General features: G+C 34.4%; 1 protein-coding gene across 1 annotated transcript in view; it reads left to right on the plus strand.

Moving 5' to 3' along the window:
* Positions 1-25138, plus strand: part of LOC145681133 (uncharacterized) — a 122124-nt gene that overhangs the window by 57095 nt on the left and 39891 nt on the right. The window contains exons 4-5 of the mRNA XM_081752565.1: positions 7570-7618; positions 11954-12092. Of these exons, the coding sequence (XP_081608691.1) occupies positions 7570-7618; positions 11954-12089 (185 nt within the window). The 3' untranslated portion in view covers positions 12090-12092. The remainder of the gene's footprint in view (positions 1-7569; positions 7619-11953; positions 12093-25138) is intronic.

Genomic DNA, 25138 nt, shown 5'->3' on the forward strand with positions numbered 1-25138 from the left:
AAAGCAGTCGCCATTACCTGGTCAAAGACTCATTTCCGCCACGATTCATATTAACCAAAATAAATTCATTTTTCGGAAGCGGAACTTTCACTTTCGGCATTTCGGAAAAATATGGAATTCAGTTAAACTCCGGAATTCAGAAGAATTCTGGAACTCGGAAAAAATCCGGAATTTAGAAAATTTCAGAATTGAGAAAAACTCCGAATTTCGAAAAAATCCGGATTTTTCCAAATTCCGGAATGTTAACAAAATCAGAAATTTCTAAATTCCGGATTTTTCCGAATTCCGGAATTATTCCAAAATCGGATTTTCCGAATTCCGAATTTGTCAGGTTTTACCTTCGGGAGTCCGGAAAGTAATAATTCCGGAATTGGCTATCCCTAGTTTATACACAATCTTTCAGCACACTAACCTAGTAGCTGTCTACAAACAAACAAGTAATGCAAAGCATTTTGTAATCTTCAATACGTCATGTATTAAAATCCGACAACAGTTTCAGTATGTAACCAGAAATTGCATATATCTAGCTACTGGAAGCTGAGGTATGAAGAATTGTATTGTGTCTTATCTTTTTGTGTCTTATACAACCCTACAAACCACTGAACATCTAAACGGCTTTCGTTAAATCCAAGTTGTAGTAATCACAGTTACATCCATTTGCGTCTATATGATCGTGTTACTAAAGCTTACTATATGCTGGCGTTAGTAAGTCTTTCTCTGCTCTCCCGTAAAGTTGTGATACGATCTACTACAGGATAAAGAACCAATTATCAATTTAACCAAGTTGTTGTATTACTACACATCTACTTCCGCCTCTGTCAACTCTGGTCGATCTCGTTGACGCGACATATTTGCTTTTTTTCGTTTACTGAACTAAACAGTAACTATTCTGAAATATACTACTGCACATGCCTCGTAGATAAATATTTCTGATGCCAATAGTTCCCGTTTTGTCCAAGGCATGTTCTTTTTTATATTCCCAGCATGACCCTTTTATTACATTATCTGAAGAGCATGTAGGTCTAAATACCTCATGTATTACATAGAATGTAGGTTTAACTCTTGCAGCAAAGAAGAAACATGTGATCAAGGTATACAACCCACAGAAGTGATAGCTGACAGTACAGTGGTCGTAATCCTTAACGTCACAGGGAATAAGCGGTGTCCTCCCCGCTGGTCTAGTGACTAATACGTGCGCCTTTGGTGTATGGTGTTCCTGGTTCGATTCCCAGCAAGAGAGCATTTATGATCTTTAACTGTCCTCGATGTTTCTGTGTTCGTGTCCCTGTCGTTACAAGTTATTAGAAAAAGCAAATTAAACGAGTGAAGCAAGTAAAATTAGCAATAAGTAAGTTACTGAAAGACCTTCGGTGAGTCAGTGAAAAAAGTGAAGAAAGCACTGGCCTTTCGCGCCGTCTATGCGAGTTCGAATCTATCTCGGCTTGATTTTTTATTCATTTGAGAGAATATATTTGGTCTAGGAATTAATTCGTGCGGGTGGACAAGAGATGGCGCAACAAACGGAGCGTCCCACAGTTCCGTGTATCCACACATGTGTTGCAAACCCCTGTCATCGCGTATCGTTCGTAGTATAGGGCAGTGGATTAAAGCGTCAACAACACCAGTTTGTAGTTAAGTGAACATGGCGAAATTTGTGAATGATAAAGTGTTTTTGCGGGGTGTCCTGCTGCATTACTTCAATATGCAGAAAAGTGCGACTGAAAGTCATCGTATTTTGGTGGAAGTGTATGGTGACCATGCTCTAGCTGAGCGAACGTGTCAGAAGTGGTTTGCACAATTTAGAAGTGGTGATTTCGGCTTGGCAGACCAAGAGCGAGCTGGACAGCCAAAAAAATTTCAAGACGAAGAATTGACAGCATTGCTCGAGCAAGATTCGTGTCAAACGCAGGAACAACTTGCAGCAGCATTAGGCGTTGATCAAACAACAGTCTCCAAACGCTTGAAAGCCATGGGAATGATTCAAAAGATGTCACATTGGGTTCCACATGAATTGAAAGACAGAGACGTTGAAAGATGAAAAACCATTTGCGAATTGCTGCTTCAACGACAGAGCAGAAAGGGGTTTCTGCATCGAATTATTACAGGTGATGAGAAGTGGATCCATTACGAGAACCCTAAACGAAAAAAGGTCTGGGTGAAACCAGGTGAACCAGGTCCATCACAACCAAAACGAGATATTCACTGTGCAAAGGTTATGCTGTGCATATGGTGGGATATGAAAGGTGTGGTGTACTATGAGCTGCTGCAACCGGGTGAAACTATGAATGGAGAACGTTATCGACGACAATTAATGCGTTTGAAGCAAGCTCTGGCCAGAACACGACCAGAATGGAAGAACAGACATGATAAACTTATTGTTCAACATGATAACGCTCGCCCACATGTCACAAAACCGGTCAAAACCTATTTAGAAAATGTCGGATGGGAAGTTTTACCCCACCCGCCGTATTCACCAGACGTTGCTCCTTCGGACTACTACTTGTTCGATTGCATGAACAACGATTTGATTGGACAGCGGTTTACTTCTTCAGAAGATATCGAAACATGGGTCTCTGACTGGATCGCTTCCAAGGATGAGGACTTCTTTCGCCACAGAATCCTTACATTGCCTGACAGATGGGCGAAAGTGGTGGCTAGCGATGGACAATATTTTTCTTAAGGTATTTATGTATTTTGTGTTTGTACTACAGCTTCAATGTGTGCGTACCAACCGCACGAATTAATTCCTAGACCAAATATTATTTCTTTTCGCTACAGGTAATCACTCTTTTCGTATTTTTCGCCGTCCTTCACAGTTAAAGTAACTGGCTATTCTTATTCTCTCTACGAATGATGGATCTTATCTTTTTTCTCATGTCAAACATGCACACGTAATGAAAAGACGCTGTAGATAATAATAATAATAATAATAATAATAATAATAATAATAATAATAATAATAATAATAATAATAATAATAATAATAATAATAATAATAATATGAAATATTACTAGCTAACTCGTGTGTGTATTTCGACAATATAATTTTTTATTATTATGTAGAAATAAGTAAGGAAGTCTGGCTCCCCCACCTTTAAGTTTTTCGATGCGCCTAATGGGTCCACGGTGTCCAACGTTGGTCTCATCCCACTATCTCCTCCTGTTCTCTCAAAACGTGGTCGGGAGGTGTAAGGCATGTAGAAATTGTATTTTAGTAACCATGAGTATGTTGTCGAACCGCTCCACTTCTATGTTTTTCTTCTTACTTTTCCAGCTACGTCCGAACGTTCAATGTTTATTCTTCACTAATTGCAAATGGCGTTTACATTTAAAATAAAAGGAATTTTGGTGGCATTTGTTCGCAGATTCTTCTTTTTCCAAATGAAGAAATGAATAAAAGCAACACGCAAAGACAAAAAGTATTATCAGTGCTAAACATTATCAATAATAATTGCTACGAAAGACTAAATACGACTTCTTTTACCATCTCTCATGAGCTGTATGCATTATTAACAAAACTTTTTAAAAATGTCCTTGGGGGGGATTCGAACTGGCGATCTTTGCACTTGTAAACCAGCATCTTAACCATTATACCAAGACCATGCCGTGGTGAATATTTAGTTGTCGGTGTATTTGTTTTATTTGTGTTTTATGTTCCCACTTCGACAACTTTTAGTCTTTTTTGTCCGTTTAAGAGCTGTTTCTGGCTTTCTCTTTCGGTGTCGTCCTTTATTTACACTATGCACTATTCGTATTCACAGCTTGTGCCCCTCTGCAATGTCTTATTCAGATTAACTTTTCTTTTTGCCCCTCAGTAAACATTTGATTGATTTAATTCTCATACTCTCCACGGATGAAGCGCAGGAATGCCAAATTCGAAAAATAGGTGTACATTTACTTTCCTGACAGATAATACCTCACAACATGGTTGACGTCACACAAACGGAATGAACCAAATTCATCAATGTATTCAAGTATGTAAAACATTCAGTCGAAGTGTGCAACAAAACAAATATATTTCTAAAAAAATACTATTTTGAAAAGTGTGTTATGCATATTGCACAACATGTATATCGATTTTGTGTTGGTTGTCAATACCGTTTGTGGTTGCATACCTGTACTGATAAACAGTTTATTTATGATCATATGTACCTTGAGTTTCCACCTATCGATATTGCAATAGACCTTAGAAGACTTCATTCGAATTAAGATTATACGCTAAGACCAAACTAGTGAGAGAAGTACAAAATAAAATATATCAACAATATCCAGATCCTTTATCTCGGATGTATGTATGTGCAGTGTAATAAAATGATAAATTTCAATGCTTTGTGTTTTTCATTTAAAGTACTATACCCTGTTCTGAGGTGTATTATTCCATCGTGATAAGCAGTGTTGCAGGATGTTTCTCTTCTAAACAGTTCCAGTTCTATATCATAGAGTACACAAACTTAAAAAGTTTCAAATCAAAATTTTGAAACAAAAAATTCCAAACAAAAATTTCAAACAAAATTTTCAAACTAAAGATTTCAAACAAAAAAATTCAAACTAAAAATTTGGAAAACAAAAATTTTCAATTAAAAAGTTTAAAACAAAAATTTTGAAAAAAATTACATACAATTTTAAAACAAAATTTTTTAAACAAAAATTTCAAACAAAATTTTGGAGCTAAAAAATTTTTCAAAAAAAATTTAAGGCTAAAAATTTTTCAATCAAAATTTTCAAATAAAAATATTTTCAAACAATAATTTTGATACAAAAAGTCATTTCAAAATTTGACGAAATTGCAATCATTTTGAAACGAAATATTTTTCAAACAAAAATTTAAAACAAAAAAATTTCAAAAAATTTTTGAAATAAAATAATTCAAATAAAATTTTGAAGCAAACATTTTACCAACAAAATTATGAAACGAAAATATTTTTCAAACAAAATTCAACTGAAATAATTTCACGTTTCACGATTAGCCGTCGAACTTTATCCGGTTGTTTGCTATTCGATTAACAAATAAACGGTTTTGATCATATTTATCAATGAGTGCAAAAAGTTGAACGAAAATATTCAAACCCAATTTTTAAACAGTAATCGATAAATGTTAAACAAAACTTAAAATTGAATGCAGTAAAAGTTTGAAAATGATCAGCCAATCAGATTGCACGAAAGAGTGATCAGGCAATCAAATTGCATCAACAATAGCTGTGCTAGTGATCAGATTACTTCACCTTGTGACTAAATTTCAAAGTGTTGTATTATGTATTGCCTTTAAACTATGAGTCGTAATGGGTCGTTTACACTTAGTCGATTTGCGTTCAATTCAGTTGAATTGACGTCACTTTCAACTTAATCGACCGTGTAAACGGGACTTCAACTTAATCGCTTGTTGATCGAAGGCAACTAATAGACTGGCAACTGAATTAAAAGACGTTCTATTTTCTGTGGTTGAAATAATTGAACACATCCATCAATCTGATTCGGCCTAGTTGCTTCGATTTAGTGGCAAATGCAGCGAATCGATTTAGTCGTGCGACTAAATCGACTAAGTGTAAACGCCCCATAAGATACAATAAGTTTACCTATCAACTTTCTAAAGCTCGAAGTAAATTCAACCACCACCAAAGATCTTAGACTATGAATTGTGACTAAAATTCAAAGTATTCAAACTTCTCATATTGTAACTAAAATTCATATTAATCAGGTATTGAATATTCAAACTTCTCACCTCATATTAAAATTTTGTTTATCACAATTACCAAATTTAAAGAATGGTTCTATATACCTCTCTCGATATACCTAAATCTTAGAATGAACCATATAATTAAATGCTGTAGTTAGGTCTCAGTGAGGTCAATAACTTCCGGCAATTGTTCACCTTCGAAAGAAATAAACAGAACCAACTGTTGTTTAAACGTGTGTTATTTGATAACTTCCACGAATTTTAAAAAGAAATAAATCCCTGTACACTACCTTATCAAGGTCAATATCACCTCCCACGTGGTATCGTTTTGCTTACGTTTTCATTTTGGCCCATAGACGGAAATAATCAAAACTAATGACGTAATTTGATTTTGACAATTCTCAAATTTAAGCAAAGTGATCCTTCAAAGTTTAGGAGGAACGCATTAATGTAGCAATGTTCTAGACCCATAATCACATCATAGGTCAATAACTGACCACGTGATCATACAATGATTTACCCAAAAATGGTATGCCACCCAATTTTTATATTCATATTCTAAAAACAATTTCCAATAATTGATTTGACAATAAGAAATGTACCCTTCCCAAAATTTAAATTGGTGCGCAAATATACATCTGTCTTATGAAAAAGGTAATAAATCCTGTACTAATTCAATAATAAAGCCGTATCAAAGAAGATAAAGTAGGTCAATAATCTTCGACATTTGAATATTTGGCCATAAGAGTGAGCAAAATAGACACCAACATTTACGATGGGTCCTAGAGAACGTTTACCGAATTTTGATATTTGATAATTCCCAAATTTAAGGAATGGTCCTATGTATTTAACAAATTTTAAAAAGTGAGCATCAAGATATAAAGGAAATGAATTCCTGTACACATCCATCCTTATCAAAGGGGGTTCAATTACATCCTAAATTTACATATTTGACAATTTTTACCCATGAAAGGAACGAAATTTATATTTGTTTGGGCCCTTTACTCTTATACTAAATTGGGCAATTTCTAAACTTTAAGGGGTGGAGTAATGTACTCCTCCTAAATTTTCAATGTACCTATATCTTAAGAAAGAGAATAGACCTCTATATACTTCCATATAACTATATAAGGTAATAAAACCTCATCAAAGGGAATAACATGGGTCAATAACTTCCGAATTTGATTTTTTGGCAATTTTTTAACCGAAAGATGAAACCAGTTTAAACTGAGAAATAATAATAATAGAAAATTTTGGGCAATATAAGCTTTTACAATTTCTGTGCTCAATAGTTTTGGAGATCCAGCGAACAAAAACAGAAATGAAAGCCTTCGCTCCTCTCTTAGGAATCATATTTCGCAAGAGCCTACCTACGGGTAAGGAGAACATACATCCTGTTGATGAATGAATCTGTAAGTGAGTAATTTATGGAGTTAGTAACAATGCTCCAGATCTTTTTCATCCTACATTAGTGGTTCCTTATTTTCTAAGTGTATACAAGGTCTGATATTAAGTTTGGAAACTTATTTCGTAAATGTGCTATATGTATTGTTATGGAATACTGATGTGATCACCTACAAACACCCTTGGAAAGCAATACACGAAAGCCAGAGCGTACTCCAGCTTTCAAAAAATTTCTTTGGAACTCTATTCCAAATGGCCTGCAGAGATACCGTTGTATTAGCCATTATGTCATCAAAATGCCTTCTTTTCATTATTGCTTTTATCCATGGGTCAACAAAAAGTCATTGGGGACCACATCAGGTTACTTCGGCGAATGACAATTACCCAGTAAATTAAGAGTAAATTTCAAGTATACTTGGAATATTTAGCATACATATAAATCTTTGATTACTAGGATTGATATTAATTGTATTATGTTGCTTCTATTGCAGGTCCTGAAATTAGAGTCGTGATTAATAATCCAGTCTTTTCAATCAATAGGTAAGGACTTACAGATTTAACAAGTGAAGAATAAACACTTATTTTAATTTTTGGATCACTTCTCAGTATTTCCCACTTTATTCGGGAGCTTATAACCTTGAATGAGATGAGTTTCCATAAAATCTTCCATTAATTTAATGTCATTAATTTAATAATAATTATTTACGTTTCTTTCCAAATTAGATTTTTCACACTCGACCGTAAAAATAAATCTTACCAAAGAGCATGTACAGTTTTCCTTAAATCTAAGCTAACTAAATTTTATTGTTGCGAAACAGTAGTTTAGTCTTATTACTTACAAAGAATTGTGTAAAAATGATAGACTCAACCCCTCTCATGAGAGCTGCCACATGTCCAAGAAATGATTTCTGCACATACTCCGACGCCTAAATATCTTTTTTTTCTTTACCATAGTTGATGAATAATTAAATTTCTCTCACTCCCGAAAACTAGTTTTAACCAAATTTTCTGAAACTGTTATGATATCCGTGTTCTGAATAAAGTTGGGTGTGCTGATCCTTTCTTGTAGACATCACTAGGTAAATTTTCCCAAAGTAGTTACCTATATTTAAATTTCCTTTCCTGCGCAAAGAGCGGATTTTCATCAAATTAAATGAGGAATGGTGGAAGAGCTTTTATGAGCTCCTGTGCGAATCATTGGTGCTACGGAATTATCTCTTTCGAATATCAGTATGTATTTAGTTTGTTTTCTAATACTCGAAAACAGTTTTAATCAAATTTAAGAAAAATGATTTGGACTTGTCAGGATATTTTACGACAAATCAATTTGCCTGCCTTAAATTATAGAATCAGCAACTAAAACTATGCGACGTCGCAACACTATATGGTATGTTCTCCAGAAAATCGTAAGTATAGTATCATGCAAAGATCATGCAAACATATGTACATATTTTGAAAGAATGGAATACTTAGAATTCCGTATTCAATTTGTCTTGATTACACACATCCATCTAAATGATTTCCTATTATTTAGTTCTGAAATAGCATTGATATTTTGAATTTTACCTGTAAGATTCTTTTATAAATGTACAGTCACCAGAAAAATTATCTCCCTTTTACCTGTTATAAGTCTGTTAGGGGGAGTTCAGTACTTTAACTGCAACCAAAAACTCCTAGGTAGATGTAATCCAATTTACATCTAACATGTCAAGAGCAAGCGACTATTAGTAATATTGAGATCAATGAAACACGCTTTTGCTTTAGAGTTGATAAAAATATCCACTTTAAAATTGATTTCTATTGTTTGGAGCCTGTTATTCTATAAGATAATGTATCAATTGTGCGCATAATGTATTACTTCACTACATACTGTATGTGAGAAAAAGAAAAAAAACACACTGATTACAAATGAATTAGAAAATGGTTGAAATTAACTGAAAATTTCAAATCGGGAACGATCGAACGAAATAAGTTCGTAAATCTTTGTATCCATTAATGTTCATGAATTCCAGTTTATTCTCATCATTCAAATCTCTCTTACCTTCTCCACAGAAGAAAATCTTTCATACCACACACAGTATGGACTGAAACTAAAATTGAAGCTCGTTCTAAATTTTAGATCTGCGGAAATGTAAACCTGTGTGCGTAGGTAGGAAGTCCATACCGTAACCACTTGTCTACGTGAACCCCTTAATTAATGTTACACAAAAACTATTAACTAGTTAAAAATCTTCAATGTAAGAGTACTCCAGATACTATTGCCTATATGAACAGACGATCACTAATTGAGTTACTAAATGTTTTTTTTTATTTTACATTCAACAAATAAAAATACGATTGTTTCCCAACAACCGTAACTCTTCACTGCTGCAGTAGTTGAAAGTAGTAGCCTTATTATGACTCCAGGATTGGAAACGTATTGAAAACGAAAATACATATATGATACGGGGCGTAGCTGTGACATTTGCCTGGAACGTGCACCGGGCAAGTTAGTCGCCTGAACACAGAAAAAAATACATTGCTGACCCTGATCTTGAAAAAAATTGAAGTTGCTCCACGAAAAGTCTTGATTTAATGTCAATCCTTCTTAATTTTCACCTAGACGAAGTTAAATAAAGTCTTATTCGATGTTTATTACAATGTAAAACTGTACTTGTCTCACTTTGAAAACTAAGTATGTGTACCAGTAGGACTTAGTGTCTTGCAAAAATATCGTTAGTTCCGATCTAGAATCTGTATATACTTTCATCAGAAATGGAATGAAGTATCCACGTCTTGGTCAATATTATAGTCCCGATCACGTCTGTTTTTATTGAATTGAGCTTGAAATTAGTTTTTAATTTTTGGGAAGCAAATACAAGGATGTTTTCCAACGAATCTTACGTACTTGCTATTTTCTTGAATTTTTCGACTTTGAGATTTAAAAAGAAGAAAGGTTAATTCACAACCTGCAAAAGAACTTGACGTAGAGATTTAATGCGAAACTCTGCTTTTAGTTGTTCGTTACCTCCCTTTGTTGGAATAAAAGAAAGCATACACCAACTAACAGTATATTAAATATAAAATATTCTGCCCTTTTGTTATAAATATATGTTGTTTATAGAAAATTTTAATAATTTTATTTAGTTATATAGAATTTTATATTTTTATCTAAAGCGTAGGACAAATTTGATGCTATTTCAATTCGACATTACCAAAAAGAGAGCTACGTTTCCTCTTTGTACACATTGACATGAGTTTATCTGTCATCTGTTCACTCTTCCTCGAGATCGATAAAACACTCGTGTGAAATGCCTTCCCTAAATCCAGAGGTAAGGCTTCCGCTGTTCTCTGCAATAGGCAACTAGATTGTGTCCTTGGGTCCAGGAGATAAGAGCACTAAAACTATGAAAGAGGGATAGTGGTGTACCAAGGTGGACGAATTCACACTTTGTCGGTGGTACAGCCTTCAATGAACGTTTAGTGCGTGCTCTCGAGTCCGGAATGGGATAGGTAGTGGAGATAATCCTTTTTCGCAGGTTTCTAACTCTTTTAGTGGGTGCAGAATCCACGATCCTTCTAAGATAGCCGCCTCTCCTAAATTGCACCTGCCTTTAAAAGGAGACAGTCTACATCAATAATTTGATCTGGTAATGCATGGTATACCTCTATCTCAAATATAAGAAGTGCAGCATTCTTTAGGCGACCGTACCGAGAAAGAGTGTAATGGTCCCATGCAAATGGTGACATACACGTATCACTAGGTTCGCAAGGTAACATAGCTAAAACGCGTGAATGGTGCCTAAAGACGTAAAATATGAGTTGTCCCGTATTGCTTGGACAAGCCTGCCAGTGTAGGTCGCGGAAGCTCACAAATGACGATGTCTGTTCCCAGACATCCTTCATCAGTTGTTAGCTAAGGAAATGTAGGGTGTAGCTCTACCACAATTAGAGGAGATGCTATATTGCTTGGACAATCCTACTAATGGGATGTTAGTCTACTCCCTGGAAGTGGACCGAACGGCGACTGGAGAAAGGTACCGATTCAATTTATCTGGGTAAAGGTTTCCGATTCAATTGAAGGGAGAAATTTCTCTTGGATAATAGGCTGGCATCAAACCCAAATGGTGACCTAACACATACCATTGTATCCGGAATGTGACACGGAAGCGTATCGCGCAGTATCTCTACGCTTAAGTTGGTAGTTATTGAACGATAGAAGTAGAAAGGGCCGGAAATAATCAAAGCCTCTCTTGCACGGGGCTCCCGAATTGGGATGAACTCTGACAAGCTGTAGTTGAACCGTGGAGTGCAAAAGCTGGTGCTTGCAGTGGCGGAAGGTGAGCTTCGCTTATAACGTCGACTGTCATGCCTTCAGAGTATGGAAGGACCTGACTTGTTAGCAGGGCCGACTCAATCAGTAAGATATAAGTGGTTGAAACTCAGGATTTCGGTCCGGCCGCATAATTGGCATATCCTATTCCCTGGGTGTGAATCTGGGTCACATCACCAAAGCGAATTAGGACGAAGGGATAGATCTTGAAGGTGCACTTCGAGCACGAGGACAAAACAGTCAAAGTAAAGAGGAAATACAGGTTTGATGATACATTTTGTCTCTCTTTAAATTACGCCAACCACCTGCAGCATGTCATTATGATATGTAAAATAGTGGTGGTAGACAACCCCATCTCTCATGTCATCTCTTCGCTTGCTCGGGCTGTAGTGTGGCTACTTAGCCACTCTCCTTTACCACATGGCAACGTTGCGTCGCAGCCTTCGTTTCATACACCTAGCCCACACGCCATCAACTTTGTCACACTCTTTATTTGCATATGCTCACACTATTTATTTACATAATTGTGAACTACGATTTTTATCTTTTCACTATACTTCCAGTGCTATCAATAACTACGGCTGGAACCGCCAAGACTCCGAAGACGAACTAGAAGAAGTCGTTATTGATCAGCCACATGCAACAGGAGTTGAGAGTGATCCTGGAGCAGCACATGCAATATCATCATCATCGTCATAATAGGTATTTTGCCATTATTCACAGATTACATGCCGCGATTTACCTCTTCATATTCACGTACATTTTTTCTCTTTTGATGTCCAATTGTAACATCCTTCGCCCTATCCTTCTCCTGATATCATACCCTCTAGCACGTCCCTCATGATTCAGTTCCTTTCTAAGCAATGTCACAACCAGTTTCTCTTCCACTTCTCAATATTATCTAAACTGTTCATTTTTCTCGCCACCATTTCTAAGACCCTCTCTTTCATTTTCCGCTCGATCCAACTAATTTTCTACACTTTTCTCTACACTCACTTCCAAAGCTTCCAGTTATTCTTCTAGAATTATTCAAATATAATTTGACTAAATTTAACTGTACTGTCGTATCTTGAACGATACCTGGATATTAATACTTTATTTCTAAGAAATAGAAATGAAACTACTCAGAGATATTATTTGGTTATTATTTTTTCAGTCGAAAGTTAGTTTTCCAACTGTAGGGTTGCCTACAATACTAGATTTGAAGCTATCTCTTCTCGGAAAGTTGCTGTGAAAGTAATGTCTTGTCTCAGAAAGGATGCTTGTTTCTATTGGAGTAAGTCTATTTCAGATCTATCTCGCTACCAAAATCTTGTAACATTTCGGTCTTGTGGAGGACCCTATTCAGATACAGGGAGCTACCTGAACAATGTTAGACAGAGCCCATTAATAGCTCTGTTTCAAATAGTTATTTAGGCTTGCTATAAACTATAGGATAGATCCAAGGAAATCTCTTACGATTTGTCCTAGAGTCAATATCTCAACGTATGGCATCAGATCGCATGTCATTTCCTGTGTTCTGAACGATCCTATGAGATTTCTCTTTTTTAGAACACGCTCTATTTCGAAAAGAGAATTCATAAGATTTAGATTTAAGCGACGCCAGGTGAGAGAAAGTAAAAACAAAATAAGTGGAAACAAACAACTGATGCGGTATGCTTTGCTAATTTATCTTCTGATCGTGCAGGTTTACTTTGTTGCACCACTCGAAATAATGGTTGAAAAATTATAAGTTGTAATTGTCACTTAGTCTCTCATTTCCTTACTATTATTTTTTAAATGCTTTGCACCGAGCGACATGGAAATGTCTCACATGGCATAGATGAAATTCAAGGAAACCATCAAAAGCAATTATTGAAATACTACAATTCTTTTACGATTTGCCTATAAATATGACGTCCGGATGTATAGTATAAAAACTATAGTGCAAAAAACACAAATCGACGTGTGCTAGGTGGCCACTGAATAGCACAAATGCTATCTAACCGAGTCACAGCAGGGCGAATAGGGGGCCCGAGCGTTAGCGAGGAGTGAAAATGAATGGGTTTTGGCAATGATACTAGTTTGAATAGCACTTGTCATGGCATCGTGGTAGTAGCGCTCCACTTGTAAACATAAATTACAGCTTCTGTAAACCGGTGGTGGAAAATAGTATCACTATTCATCTTTTATATGCACTCACTTAGGTAAATGTTTCGCAGAAGGAGTCCAAGAGAACGTAAAAGATACAAAATGTACAGGAGAGACTGAAGATGCAAGTACTTAGACTTAACATAACCTAAACAAATCTAACCTAATGAACTAAACTAACCTAATATTAATATAAAAAAGCGAAATTCTATATTTAAAAAAATAACATATGCTAAGCCCCTATGCTAATATAATCGGCTTAAGTTTACAGTTGCCCCTCCAGCTTCAAACCTACAGCAAAGCAGTAAAAACATTAAAACATGCAGTTTTACTATACGGATCGATAGTATAAGTAGTAATAGTAGTAGTAGGAGAAACGGGTTAGAAGCCCCGCAGGGGTTGGGTTCTGTTCTCGACATAAATTGAGCATGCTGCTGAATCATCAAAACCTCCTTCCTCTTGCAAATAGTATCTACTTTCACATATCTTTTCTAACTTAACCTATCCTAACTGTAACTAACCAAAACTAAACTAATGTGAACAGAAACTACCGAAATTGTAAAATTTCTTAGATAAAATAGCTACATCCCTTCTGGTAAACATTGTCCTTCACTTATTTTATCCGTCGTAAAATACTTATAACGATTTTGTACCAGTACACCTACACTTGTAAACGTAAAATATAAGTGTATTACGTTGTATTTAATTCTATTGCTTGCAGAAAATTGTTCTTTATAAACATATCTTTTCATGCAAAATATTGAATTTTACCTATAAATCTTCTAAAATATGATGCACCAAAAGCTACACTAGCAGCCATGTGATTTTTATGCTTATTTTTAGAGGTATCCAATTTAATAATATAGCACCTGGTATTAATATTAGAAGCATCTGCAGTGTAGTTAGCATAGGTATTCATCAATTTTGTACTTTTATTAATAGAAGTATTTCATAATATTGAAAAACGTCATTCGGTCAGACAGGAAAACTCCTCGCGTGTATGGCACAAAACGGTAGAATTTCTTAAGAGATATGTCATAACATATTTCCGAAGATAAATCCTAAGATATTTCCTAGGATTTATCTTGCAGTGTATAGCAGGCCTTACTGTCATATCCAGACATTGTTTAGATCTTCCCGTAGCTATATAGTTAGTGCGGTTTGTAGACCAAGGTTTTGTTCTCGATGGGGACTCTTGTTATGCAGATTCCAAATTAAACTGTAGCCTGAAAGGCTTGCTATTATCCAATCCAATAACAAACCGAATTTTGTTTACAATCTATACAATTATAACTCTTAATGCCACTTAAATTCTTATTAGATTACCTATAAAGCGATTATAATACCATTTTATTTAAAGTAGAGGCCATCTGTTCTGATCCTACCAATCCCCAATTATTACCTGGTTATAATTTCATTTCTTTAATATTAGTGGGTTTTCTACCGCTATCTAGTGATGTGAAGCGGAAAATTTTCCGTTTCGCAAAATTTTCCGCTATATTTTTTCGGAAAATTTTCCGTTCTAAAAAATATCAGTAATTTTCACGAATCTAAATATTTTCTGTCTTATATGGAAAAGTTAAAGAACTTTTCATGATTCGGGAAAATTTTCATTATTTTGAAGCAAGAAGTAAAACAACTTTTTGTGAATCGGAAAAGTTTTATTGCTCTGTAGAAACAAGTGAAAGGAATTTTCATAGATCGGAAAATTTTCATCACGATGTAGAAACAAGTGGAAAAAACTTTTCGTAAGCCGGACAATTTTGGATATTAAGTATAGTGATGTTAGGTGGAAAATTTTCCATTATATTTAACTGTACATCAGTGATGAAAATTTTGAAACGGAAAGTTTTCCGATTTATAAAAACACTCTACATATTCCTTCATCCGTGATGTGAGGTGGAAAAATTTTCTTCTATATTTTTCCGGAAAATTTTCCGTTCTTTACAATTATCAGTGATCAAGCAAAAATTCCTCAGTATTCATAAAATTAATTTAATTCATGTATAGAAATGTTAAAAAGTGAAAGATCGTTTAAAGAATCTGAAAATTTTCATGGCTCAGACAATTTTCAGTACTATGTAGGAACAAGTGAAACAATTTTTCATAAATCGAAAAATTGTCTGTCCTGTAGAGTGATGAAAATTTTCCGTAAAATTTTGAAACGGAAACTTTTCCGATTCATAACAACATACTCCACTTATTCCTACATCGTTGTTTAGCTGTAAAAATTATTGGTAATAAATATTGTCTTAAAAAGTTTCATGAAGTGAAAATCTAACGATTCTTCATTTCAAGAATGTTTCAAAAACTTCAATTCGTTCTTTCCTCAGAATCCACCTTTAATCTTACAATATTAGATTTCAGTTTAATACGCATAAGACGGTTTTCTCATAGCGTTACTACTTTTATAGATTTACATAATGCAACATTTATAAATACGTAGATATAATATAAAGTGCCTACTGTAAATGTTTTACTACCCAAAATTCGAGTTTAATTAGCTCATGAAAGCAAATACTGATCATTTTCTGGAAATAAGCATTTATTTATTCATATATTCATTCAGAAGAGAAAGTGAAATATAAATAATAAGGAAGTTGATTTGTGTAGTCGTTCTTCCAATAAAATAATAAAAGAAACATAAAAAGTAGTGATGGACACACAAAACCGGTTTTTCGGTTTTCGGTTTTTAGAAAAACCGAAACCGGGTTTTGAAAATTTCCAAAAAACCGGTTTCGGTTTTCTTCAAAACCGGTTCGGTTTTTCAACGGAACCGGTTGTCGGTTTTCTCCAAAACCGATTCGGTTTTTACCTGGTCCGGATTCGGTTTTCTTCAAAACCGATTCCGGTTTTTCCCAAAATTTGTTCTATTTCTGTCCAGAATGGTGTTTCGTTGTTCTCCGGAAACCGAATCCATTTCCACAGAAATAGTTTTATGTGTTTTATGTGTTTTCCGAACCAGTTTTGGAAAAAACCGAAACCGGTTTTGGTAAAAAACCGAACCGGTTTTGGAGAAAACCGAAACAGGTTTTGGTAAAAAAAACGAACCAGTTTAGGAGAAAACCGAAACCGAACCGGTTTTGGAGGAAACCGAAATGTCGGTTTTTCGGGTTTCGGTTTTTATAAAACCGGTTTTGCCCATCACTAATAAAAAGCTGCACTATTAGCGCTGCGTTCTAAAAGCAACAAGTAATTTCATTTTAATTTAAAAAATAAAAAACATTTTTATATATATATATATATATGTACTTGTTCTATCGAATCGTCATTATTTCTAATACATTTTTATACATAATAATGGTAGGTTTACAATACAAATATCTGCTCTATGATGTTGTTTATACAAAATTCCAATATTGAAATTATGACTTACGAGTGTTAAACACAATAAAATCATTTTTTCTTATTTTCTGTTACAAAAATAATCTTCATAAGGAACTTTTATGTAGTTATTTCATTACATAGGCAGTCCTAAATGTGAAGAAATAGTGGAATTTTCTGTTTCTGAAATTGATAAATTCACAAAGGTTTCTTTTTCAATTTCTTGTTACATTTTAAATATTGGAGTGGGATATTTGTTCCCTACGAACTCGATGTATTTTCCCTGCACTTTACACACACACACACACAGACAGAGAGGGAGAGAGAGAGAGAGAGAAACACTGTATATTTTTACTTCCCAAATTGTAATATTACAAAATTTTCTGGTTTCCGAAAGCTAACTGGAAAAATGATAATTTATTGATGTAACTTCCCTCTACAGGAATTGAATTTTATAGCTGAATGTGCAGTTAAATATAGTGGAAAATTTTCGACCAAACATCACTATACATAATGTACAAAATTGTCCGGTTTATGAAGAGTTTTTTCTATTGTTTCTACATCGTGATGAAAATTTTCCGATTCATGAAAGTTCCTTTCACTTGCTTCTACAGAGCAATAAATCTTTCCGATTCACAAAAAATTGTTTTAGTTTTTGCTACAAAATAATGAAAATTTTCCGAATCATAAAAAGTTCTTCAATTTTTCTATACAAGACAGAAAATACTTCGATTCATGAAAAATTGTTTCACTTATTCCTACATAGTACTGAAAATTGTCTGAGCCATGAAAATTTTCAGATTCTTTAAACAATCTTTCACTTTTTAACAATGTCTATACATGAATTAAATCAATTTTTGAATACTGAGGAACTGTTACATGATCACTAATATTTGTTAAGAACTGAAAATTTTCCGGAAAAATATAGAAGAAAATTTTCCACTTCACATCACGGCTAAATAACGATGTAGAAATAAGTGGAGTATGTTTTTATGAATCGGAAAATTTTCCGGAAAATTTTCATCACTGTATAAGACAGACAATTTTTTGATTCATGAAAAATTGTTTCACTTGTTCCTACATAGTATTGAAAATTGTCTGTGCCATGAAAATTTTCAGATTCTTTAAACTATCTTTCACTTTTTAACATTTCTATACATGATTTTAATCAATTTTTTGAATACTGAGGAACTGTTACATGATCGATAATATTTGTTGAGAACGGAAAATTTTCCGGAAAAATATAGAAGAAAATTTTTCACCTTACATCACGGCTAAACAACGATGTAGGAATAAGCGGAGTATGTTTTTATGAATCGGAAAAATTTCCGGAAAGTTTTCTGGAAAATTTTCCTTTTCAAAATTTTCCGGAAATTTTTCATCACTGCCGGTATCTCATGTGTAATTTAATGGTAGAGTATTGTGGATGGTATCATTTTGTTATAAGGTGTATGGTGAAGTTGGACATGTCAGACCCGCGACTGGGAGGGAGAAGGGGGTGCGGAAACATGAAACTAACCTAACCCCATATAACTTCGCTCCTAATCATTCAATTTAATTTTCTTTTTTTTAAAGCAAGGCCTAAGTACGTTCTACACATTACGTTATTAGCATCTTTTACGTAAATGTAGCCGTTTTGGTCAAAATTTCAAAAAAAGGATTTTTTTAAGAAAAATATTTCATTTGACAAAATGATCATTTTTGTATTATTTATTTATGCCAAATAGCTAAATTTATAAAAGGAGCCTGGAATAAGAATATTTTTTATTTTCAAAATCGTTGTTATATAAGACATAATTAAAAGAACAGTATAAAAAATCGAATATTTCACTCAAGAAAAGTACTTAATATTTTTTAAATTATCATTATCCCTATTCCTACATTTTATTATATTATGTGATCCATATTAATATTAATTCTGTAGATGTTCCTAAGTATTTTAGAAATATGTTTTAAATATCGTGGAATAAGTACTCCAGTCATGTGTTTTCTTATATTCATTTACTGAAAAGTAAAGGATACTCTTCTCCTGGTGTGAATTCACCCGTTAGTCATCGGGACACTTTCAGAATCCGAAGTTGTCCTTCTTACTTCAATCTTCATAAGTTTAATTCTTCTTAATATTTTAATGTACACTACACTACGCCATGACACTACATTCAGAAAGCATTAAGAAAAAACAAGAAACAGTTAAAAGGGGGTCAAAGAATACACACAAGCATTTCCATATATTCGTTCCTTCACGTCACAGGGATTTTAAGCTGTTCAACCGATCGGCAGCAGATCGAAAGACGGATGGACTGGTTCACGAAAGAATAGAATAAGAAGTCACATAAAAAAGGCTCTCCCTTAACCGAGTTATGACAGTGCTCAGTTCCTTCTTACTTCACGAGAGCTTATTATCTTTCGCATTATCCCACTAACCGATTCTATATTTGCATAGTCCGCTTCGAGGTACCCATCTAATAACCATGATTCAAGTTCATCGCTGAGATAAGCTCTTTAGGTCCACAAGGAATATCACACATTATTTGCTCGTACTGTATTGACCTTTCTCATTGATAGTGCAACCCCAGTCAGTCACTGTAAGTAGTTCAGGATTCGCAATATGTGCTTTACTCTATATTAGGGCTTGAAAATGTGCTCTTTTTATGGCCGAAGGTAGAGTATCTTGAGTTGGACGCATGCATGATCCATCGACTTGCTTTTTAGTGAAAAAACTACCACCGCAATTCTTTCAGGGATGTTATCTTCAGGATTCTTATGTATATAGAGCGTATAAATGCTTCCAGAACTCGGAACGTTTCTTCATTAAAAGTATCTATTTCCTGAGATGATAAAGTGTCAAGTACTGTCTCATTACCGTCCATAAAATGATCCTATGGTATCAGTCCCTGAGAGAGGATGCAATCCAATCACAGCATCAGTTCGTTTGTGATCTAACGCTTGATATAACGTAAGAACAGAAATCTCACCTGTTTTAGCTTCTGAGACAGGAAACCAAACATCCTGTAGAAGTTTATTGTAGAAATTCGTCGCCCAGTACAAGGACATCGGTATCAGTAGAAAATATGTTTAGAAATCTGCTCCATTTAAACTTGCGAAGAGGGCATGTAATGTGATTTTTTGTATCAGCATATTCTTGTGTTGTTGCTAGAGCTTCAACATAAATCTGGCTAGTTCAATCCAAGATGAAGGAGAAATATATTCAGTCCCAATTCTTGATGGAGTGGCAGAGATGCACAAACTGAAAGTAGGAAAGGAGACAAGAAAAATTTCTGATTTGACAAATCAATGCTGCAAAAATATCTTTTTCAGAATATATTGAGTTTTCTGAGTTTCATGTTGTATTTGGCACATACGTAGATAATTCTCTTAAATATGCAATAAGGGATCAAATACAACAGGTGGTGTTCCTGTCATGTACAAGATAGAATCCAGCATATACATAAAAACATTCCTTTGGAAAAACTTTCTCATGATAGAAACTAGGACAGACTAACGCAGATGCTCGGTATTCCTCTAGTGAAAACCAGCATGGATAATTTGAAAAATATTATACTATCATATCGGAATCTGGTTCTTCCTCCAATAACAACACAAGAAGAGTCTGATACAAAAATCACCATCACTTTTCTCATTCCCTACCTTATAAGGATCAAAATGATACCATCCACAATACTCTACCATTAAATTGCACACAGGATTAGAAAACTTACTATATATCTAGCAGATGCTTCTCCACGCTGTCAATGAATAATTTCGAAACTTGATGATCGAATTGTAGAACTTTTATCTTTTGTCTCTTGGTTTCAATTACTTTCGTCTCACTTGGTACAGTTATTTCATGTATTTTATAATAATTTAGATAGTTTTGTTATATTATGTATATAGACTAGTTGAAATATCATTCCTTGCACGTATATCTCTACAGAAAATAATTGAATGGTATTATATTTAATTCCCGTACCTTTTAGGATAGACAATCAACATGTAATAATAAAAAAACACAGCTAAATCCAAGTGATAATTCAAAAAATCATTTTAAAAGGTATTATCGTTTCCTTACGTTTGCTACAAAAAGTTGTACTTTTTAATACAAAGTAGAGAATTAAAACCTTATAAAATTTCCGTGAATTCTGAAAACGTAATGATACGTTTCTACTTACTTTCTAAAACAGGAATTTTAATTTCTATTTTTCTAACGTGAGAGATTTTTGATGTATTCTATTTACTAAACTATTGAAACTTCTCTCCCCTCTTGGGATACGAATTTTACTCGAAGTGATTACCTCCCTTGTGCCTAAGCGGCTAGCATAGCCTTTGGCGTGGGACACCCGGGTTCGATTACCGACGGCAGCACTTGGTTTATTAGTAGGTCCACGTCTCGTATTGCCTCGCTGCTGAAAGAGACGTTAAACTCATAATCAACTCAACTACTTAAAGTGTAATAAAATCCCAGTTGGAGATATACGAATTCATTTCAATCGTGTCAGCTATTTTCTCGTGACGTGATCACAAAATACAAACGACTTTAAATGTTATGTGATAAAAAACAATATTGAAACTAACGTCCTTAATACCGGAAGTTTTGAAAACGCTGAGCCTCGTGTCCGCTTATTTGTAATTAGATTAGACTTATGTATCGAGTTCCATCTTTCTACCTTAAGTGGGTCAAATTTTACAAAATCTTGAGACAAAAGCTTGGAGGGACAATTAGGAGGTTTCCGACGCGGAGGACCAAGAAGATTGTGTAGGCTTAAGAGACACTTAAAAGTCCTCATATGAATATACTTATAGGAAGAATTGGCTGCAAAAGAGAATGTGTTCTTCTTTTCCCCCATCTTTTCCCAGTTATGTGACATCGAAGTTTCTGAAGAGTTCAATCCATAAAACCTTATCTCACAATCCATCCCCTGTTTAATCTTTCTTCCTGAAATTATTTCAAAACATTTTCATTCATTTTCTTCCCATCCACTCTAAATGAAATCACTCTTCTGACCACATAGCCATTTGTAATGCTTATTAAATACCCATACAGTTTCAATCTGCTTTCTGGGGTCGTCTCTGATATCTACAATCTTGGTTGTTACCCTTACTCTTCCATTCTTCACTCTGTCCCTTCTTGGTGCTCCATATATCCAGCACAACATTCAGATTTCAGTTGCATTCAGTCTCTTTACGCAGGTTTACTTTATTTGCTCTGTATACCATTGAAAGCTAACCACTATTTTGTAAATCATTTCTCTATTGTTTTCCGTGATTCTACGGTCACACAGAACGTCGCAAAAGGTTAAAGTATAACTAATTAAATGGTATAATTAAAGGTAAAGGAGTTATTATGAACATCCATAAATATTCATGTTCTCTTATACCTCATGCTGAAAAAAAAAACTTGCGCGTATACTGTAACTCACGATCTTTCGCATTTATTCCACTTAGCTTATATTTATATATAAAATTCAGTTATTAGTAAATGGAGACAATAGAAAGCAGTCGATCTATGAAAATATTTCCAAAAAGCATAACAAAATAATACAAATATAAGCAAAATACAAAATTACGCTCGGTTTTGTGTATACTGGTAACTTTTGAGGGATTTTTTGCAATAGCAGAGAACGATTACGAAGGGAATTTGACATTTTCCAATAGAGAAGTTGCATTTAAGGAATTGGAAAGTGGAGTAAAACATTACATTTATTGGTTTAAACCTAGTGTCTAGATTGTCTGCTAAATATAAATTAGCTTTTCTAACCAAGATGGTGTACCCTAATATAGAAACAAACAGAAAAACACTTGTCTTGAGTTTGAAAGTGACACGCTTCGTGGCTATAGGAACTAATTTGTTAAAGAAACAGAAAAAAACTAAAAGTAATCTATGTGGTTAGGTGGGTAGAGTAGTGGAATAGTAGTTCTTATATTATTTTAACACTAGGTGGAATCCCATTCTATCCTATCTTTTTTTTACAAAACATTATAGGAAGTATTTAACATTTATGTTAATAAGAACCGAAACAATATAATAAGAAAATAACTTATTGATATTTTGCTTTAATAATGCATTTATTCAGGATTATAGTACTATTGGTAAAAACGATTGTTTTCAGTTTATACTGTTGTATAGCTTCTTCTCTCATCCTCTTTTTTTTTTAAAAAAGAGAATCTTTTGTCTTCAGCACAGTGTGATATATATATATAGACAGAAACAGACATCTTAGTACCGAATGTGATTTGTCGTGATGAAATGGACTAATTTGCCGTTATTTTAAAAAAAATGTAGCAAATCTCAAAATGTATTTTTTTTTTAAATAAAACTATACTTTATAAACCAAAGAGTGCGATCACCCACAAATTTAGCTAGAGATTGAAAGGTGATTTTTACACGAATATTTTACAGATTTAGTTGCTTGAAACACCAACCTTCGTTTATTCCACATATCGTATTATCCGACATAACATTGCCGTAAGAACAGCATAAATCAAGAAGAACTGCAAGTTGGGGTCATAGTCCATTTTTTGATACTCTGGACTCTATCGCCTAGCGCGCCCGGCTACACAATGACTCATATGTCTATCATTCAGTGTAGGCACATAACTAGGTTTACTTTTCGGATGCAGTACAACACAAATACTCGTAAACACTTAATACTATTTCTTTAAAAAACCAATAAAATATCAATAATAATAATAATAATACAGTTATGTATTTCTCTTACACTTTTTATTTCTTTTCATTTATGAACTAGTTTACTTTGAACAAACTGCATTGTACCACAAACAAAATAAAAAATATTTCGAGAGATATGTAACTAAGGAAATCTGTCTGCTACACTGAGAAAAATGTAGGTGGCGTACTTAAAAAGATAAGTTACATGCGTAATTCCTGTAGTTTTTGAACTTAACGTACAGCAGACGTTACTTTCTGTATGAAACAATGTAGGCGGTCAGGATCTCACATACAAATGGACGTATGTAACATATAGCTGACGAAGATAACATAAGTATATGCATGTGATATACGTAAAACTGTTAGATGTCAGACATCCTGCAATGGCATGATGTAACATCTAAGGGTAGTGCCTATGTAGCATACGGATAACGTTTGCTCCGTACTGATTTCTATAGTAAGCAAGAGCATACCGTATATTTGTACAATATACCGCTGTCCGGAGAACGGATTTTTTCTGTGTACGTATATTATATAACAAAAATAGCAAGAAGACACTGAGTGTACAGAACAGAAACGAAATATTAATCCGATTTAAAAGTGTTCTTTAATTCCACCTGGAATGAATGACATAACGGTATGTTCTTAGAGTTATAACAGGAAAACAACACATTACTCAAAGTCTGGACACTGACTCAAAGTAATCTGATATAAAATAGCCTTAAAAGGGTAAAATCAAGCTTATTAAACAGTGTTTGAGTTTCGGAGTGAGATATTCTCCAGAAACTCACACTGGATAGTCCCTGATTCAATAGAGTGCATTTGTTTGTTATAAAACATGATTATTAGATTTACCATAGTAGAAAGATATAGTAGGGTCGTAAGACGGGCCGCCAGTTGTTTACTTAAGATAACAGATAATAGTAATCTGATGTGGATAAGGTTGATACGTGGTATGTTTCACAACCAGGAAGTTGATGCAAGAGGCTGATGAAATTGAGTTAGCTTTTTTTCTGGTGGTAGTTGAATGCCTTCCAGGCCCCATAACCCGTCCCTGATCCTTCAGGGACACACCGGATGGCCCCCAGGACCCATACGAACAGCATGTGAGCAGATAAAAAAAAGACCCCTGCGAATGACCCACCCCCTCCTCCTGAATGAATTAAAAAATGAAATTATATTGTAACATACTTATACACTATATATTTTTATTCTTTCGTATCTTTTAATTACCGTAATAATTACTCGAACAAGGTGTGAGAAGTTAAAAAATACTCCTTGTTAAAAAAGGGACCCTTCCCTGCTTTGCAGCTTATGTAATGGTTCGTAACTTTTATTCTTTCGTATAGCAAGCTATACTCGTTGGTAAAAATATAGCCCCCAGGCCATGGTCCCCAGGGCCCATTCGAACAGGATGAGAAAGAATAAAAATATAGCAAGCTATACTCATACAGTTTGTGTGTGAACATATTTTTTAATCCCTTTCATGTATAACATGATCGAACAGTGTATGTGAGAAATTTAAAATAAATCCATATTGGAATCGAACCTGGGAACCCTACAGGAAATATATTATTTGCGCTTCACTAGAAGCTCTCTGTTAAACAATGTGAAAATGGAAGGGGAA

Source organism: Thermobia domestica, chromosome 1 (genome assembly GCF_964235325.1).
Source record: "Thermobia domestica chromosome 1, izTheDome1.hap1.1, whole genome shotgun sequence".
NCBI classification, from domain to species: Eukaryota; Metazoa; Arthropoda; class Insecta; order Zygentoma; family Lepismatidae; genus Thermobia; species Thermobia domestica.